The following is a 5041-nucleotide window of genomic DNA, read 5'->3' on the forward strand; positions in this document are numbered from 1 at the left end:
ATGTTCCCGAAGAGTTTGCAGCACCATCCGGAGATGTTCTTTGTGTTCCTCATGGGAACGAGAATATATCAGAATGTCATCTATAAATATCAGCACGAATTTGTCCAAAAACCTGTGAAATACGTTGTTCATTAAACACATAAAGGAGGCGGGTGCGTTGGTCAAGACAAAGGGCAGCACCACAAATTCGTAATGACCGTAGCGTGTTCTGAAAGCGGTTTTGGCAATGTCTTCTTCTTTAATTCTGATTTGATGATAACCAGATCGCAAATCGATCTTAGAAAATACCTTTGCTCCCTTCACTTGATCGAAGAGTTCGTCAATCCGAGGCAGGGGTACTTGTTCTTGATCGTGAGCTTGTTCAGCTGACGATAGTCTATACACATACGGAGAGTCCCATCTGTCATTTTGACAAATAGTACTGGAGCTCCCCACGGTGACACGCTGGGGCGGATATAATTCTTATCCAGCAACTCTTGTAGTTGCATTTTCAATTCTGTCAACTCGGGTACACTCATCCGGTACGGTGCTCGTGACACCGGTGCTGCCCCTGGTGTCAATTCTATAGTGAAATCTATATCTCGTTTCGGGGGTAATCCTGGTACTTCTTCAGGAAATACATCCACAAATTCTTGCACTACCGGAATATTGTCCAATGCAGATGTCTTGTTCTTCTGGTCTGCATAACCAACTTGAATAGCGTAAATCTAACACTTCTTCGTGAGACATTTAGCTAGCTGGGAGGCAGTGATAGGCCGGATCTGTACAGGGTGTTTAATTCCCTATAATTCTTGCTGCTGTCCCAAGTCATCCTTGTAATAAATGGTTTTGGTCTTGCAGTTCACCAACAACCAATGCTTTTCCAGCCAATCCATACCAATCAGAATGTCATAGGACCCCAATGGAAGCACATTCAGGTCTGCTATAATTGGTTGTCCAGCTATGCTGAAAGGACAGTTATTAATTTTGGCTAAGACTCTTCTTTTAGCTCCTGTGGCTAGCTGTACCAGCCATGGGTTCCTGAACTTTTCAGAAGATAGCTTACACTGTTCTACTACTTTTGGGCTAACATAACTTAAAGTAGCTCCTGGGTCAATAAGAACAGCTATAGAAAGATTGGAAATTTTACCTTCAAACTCCACCATGCTCGGCTGGTATTCCGCTTGACGGTCCTCCAGAGCTGCGTTAATTCTTGGCATGCTGCGCGCCACTTCTCCAACAGTTGATGCTTCTTGGATCTGAGATATTTGATCCACTCCTTTACGCTGAGGGCAATTCTTCACGTAGTGTGGGCCTCCACAACCCCAACATTGGACTGGAGGTCTGGTCATCCCCTCAAGGTCTGACCTGGCAGGTGGTTCACTGATTCTGCTCTCACTTGGCTTAGTCCGAAAGGTACTCTTTGCTACATTTCTGCCAATCTGTCCTTTACCAGCAACCTTGCTGCCATTACCACGACTTCCCTTGCTGTTACCAGCAATTCTGTTGCTTTTTCTTTCATTCCACCTTTTATTTGAAGTATCTCCTTTCTGCTTGTTTTGCTGATAACATATTCTTGCCTTACGAATCGCCTCGTCCATTGTCCTGGGATTATCAAACTCAATACGTTCTCTTATATAGGCTGGTAAACTGCTCACAAATCTCTGCACCTTGGCCTTCTCCTCCTTGATATATGGTACATAGCGAAGCAGGGAGGTGAAGCGGTTAATGAACTCATCCATGGACTGTTGTCCCAGTCGTAAATCATGGAACTCCCGTGCCTTCTCATCGTAGAAACGCTCAGTTAGATATCTCTCCTTGAAGTACTTCTGCAACTTTTCCCAAGTTATGTTCTGCTCACTTACTCCTTTTACAATTTTGATTTCTTCCCACCACAGGGTTGCTTTGCCCTGTAGCTGGAAGATGGCCAGCCGCGCCTTCAGATTCTGATCATACTCATACAGCTGGAAATACTTGTTAATGTTAATTAACCAAGCCTTTGCCGCTTCCTCCTGCTCTCCGTCAAAATGTGGAGGTTTAATTTTCCAGAATTCTCCCTGTAATTCCATTCTCTGTCTCTTTGGCGTCTGTTGTTCCACTACATTGTCAGAATGATCTTCCTTCTCCTCTGAAAATTCAGGTGCATAATTTCGTTCTTCAGTTGCCCTTTGCTGTTCCGCACTGGGATTGGCTAATGGTGGATTTTGTCTTTCCGACAGACTCTTCAATATTCTTTCATGTTCCACTGTCAATCGCGCATTGTCTTCTCGCAGACGCGCCATTTCATCTTTCAGTTCTTGAACAGTTTGCAGTATTGCCAGATTGGTACTGCGTGTCTCTGCCCCAAGCTGTATCCACAGCTCTGGATTTTCCCGAGGAACGCCGTCTGCTCCCTGCATTCCCTCCATCTTTACTGTTGGCTGTTATCGGTTTGCTGTCTCTGTATTTGTTTCCTAATTAATAAACAGAAACCAATTAGCGGAATTTTTAATTCTTTCTCATACATATATCATATGATAATTTCCATGCAGCTGGGTCTCCTGCTCCAGAGGCCACAGTTTTGAAACCTCTGCTCTGATACCACATTGTCACGACTCCATGACAATTATACCAACTAAAAAAAAAAATTAATTAAATAACCTAGGCCTAACATTCACCCATATATAATCAACATGGAATATTCATATGCGTATACATATAATTCCTTTAATTGCTGCAACCATGACTATAATTAAACGTATACATATGAACTATATATATATTCCCATGGCGTATCAACCTGTTTGATTGAAAAGCATTGGTGAATATACTATGAGGCTAAGTCAAAGGTGGCACATATCGGCTTTACTACCCGACCAAGCCTGGTGCCAAGTGGTGAATGTGTGGTTAATATCTTCACCTACCTCTGCCAGGTGGCTAGCACCGTGCAGAGGCCATGTGAAGCCTTGGTAACTCCGCGGGGTTTAGCGCGCCAGATCTTTGATTCGATGGACGGCCCAGATCACTTAACCGGATCCAAGGGTTCACAACAGTTCAAGGGTTTTAGGGGCTTTTATAAACCACCGAGCCGTGGTTTTCGGGGTCATTTCAACCTGTTTGGAAGAGGGCCGCATCCTGCTCCGATCGGCAGCCCTCCATGCACCGGTGAGCAGACCTGCAACGCCACTCCAGGTACTTTGACCTCCATTACGCGCCATATACTAGTCTTCTGCACTGATAAATTCATATTGTTTATGCTTACGGTGTCTTATTTATACTCTGGAGTTCCTTTTGTTCTGAGCTTACCTTGCTTACCATTCTGTTTACAGGTATTCGATTCGGGGTTCAATACCGCTCGAGGGGTCATTATGCAGCCACTGCACTTACAGGTATTTACCCATTACGATTTCTCAACCGGAATCATGGTTAACTTAATAGAGAGGTTTGTTAATACGGCTTATCTTATGGTGATTTCTTCCAGCCTGAGGTGTTCCTCATGGCGGTCTATTTTAATGGCTCAGGGTTCTATCATTCGATCAACCTTGGCTCAAATCGAGGACGGTCTTTCCATCTTTGAGTATACAGTTTGTGGATGGCTATCCATTCGGCATTCTACCGGGTTTCATGTATTATTTGCTTGAGAGTTCACGACCCTCTGCCGGAACCATAAACCCCAAATGTATTAAGACCTCTGCTCGTTTACTGTTACTATTTTTCAAGAGGGTTTTCATTTGAATTTCCAAGTGTTTGTATGAATCTAGGACGGCTGAGAGCCTCCTTCAGTACTCTGGACTTTTGGACTTTTATACTGCTCTTGCACCCGATAGGGTTTTCTGTTATAATACTTTTAAGGAATTGTTTTGGAATTACTTGCATGTATTTATCAATGGATTTCATTTATTCGGCATTCAGTTCTATTGTACCACATATAATGTTGTTTTATGAATATACAGTGCTCGACATTTTGTACATGTTCACTATTTTTCATTGACCACAGAGTTTTGATTTATTTATTTGAGGGTTTAAGGGTAACAGTCGCATACCCACAAGTTACATGCGACTATTCCACCGGCCGTCCCCCTCTACAGGGTTGGGTTGCACGGTGACCTCGTGTCGACCTCGCACCATTAACGGCTTAACTCTATTCTTTATACCAGTTGAAATTGTTAACGATACTACTATGGTTTTTTTCTTTCACATAGATTCCGAGCATAATGATATGCCGCTGTGATTTCTTTTGCAATAGGTTTTGAATATAATGACATCCAACCCTCAGCACAGGGTCTGTTACGCTCTTGTTATAGTTTTATCATATGCTTATGAATGATAACACCATCCCACCGTGTGCTATGTCTTCCGTCGTATCACGATACTGTTATACAGTTCTGCATTTTCATTTAATTCATTTACTAATGTAATGTGCTGTATTGCTCTGATATACCCATCCTTTCTCGCATACCACTAAGGTCTCTATTTCCGGATTTGCATACAGTTTGATTATAACTAGAATGTCTCTACTTTATATATAGACTACATGCTCCAGTTATATAGTTTGCATTTGAATAACAGATTTTTATCTCTGTATCGATAACGTGCTTTGGTTAACAGTTTGCATATAAATGATTTGTATCTGTTCTATAAAGATACTATACAGCACTTTCCATTCTGTTAACAAGCAATATATATACAACAGATAATCTCTGTTCTTTCTGTTTAAATAACCAGTTCAGGTATTAATAAGAACTGTTTCGAACATTTATATATTCTTGCATTTAATAATAACAAAGACTTAGGTTTACTGTATTTTCCTCCTGAACACCCAGTAAACTAATGCAGAGATATAAATCTAGTGAATAATGGTGATAATGGTGAATAATGGTGAATAACTCATACCTGGTCTACCAGCTACAAGAGTTAATGCTCCAGAAGTTCACCTGCACCTTACATGTTTGCTCTTAACCACCCAGCCATGAGATCCATCAGTTCATTGGATTCTCCCCCCGAGCTGTCTTGCAGGCCTGCAGCCCTCAACAAGACTCAAGCACCTCAGTGCTTAGGTTATCTGGTCCTCACCAGACTTAAC

General features: G+C 42.2%; 1 protein-coding gene across 1 annotated transcript; it reads left to right on the forward strand.

Moving 5' to 3' along the window:
• Positions 1-2790: 2790 nt before the first annotated feature.
• LOC149196329 (uncharacterized) lies at positions 2791-3624 on the forward strand. Its single transcript, XM_089408256.1, has 4 exons — positions 2791-2927; positions 3012-3150; positions 3288-3347; positions 3440-3624. The coding sequence occupies exons 1-4, from the start codon at positions 2791-2793 to the stop codon at positions 3533-3535; spliced, it is 432 nt and encodes a 143-aa protein (XP_089264382.1). The 3' UTR covers positions 3536-3624.
• Positions 3625-5041: the final 1417 nt, after the last annotated feature.

This window comes from Pinus tabuliformis, chromosome 2_2, assembly GCF_031772625.1.
Source record: "Pinus tabuliformis cultivar Carrire ecotype Pingquan chromosome 2_2, CPIR1, whole genome shotgun sequence".
Taxonomy (NCBI): Eukaryota; Viridiplantae; Streptophyta; class Pinopsida; order Pinales; family Pinaceae; genus Pinus; species Pinus tabuliformis.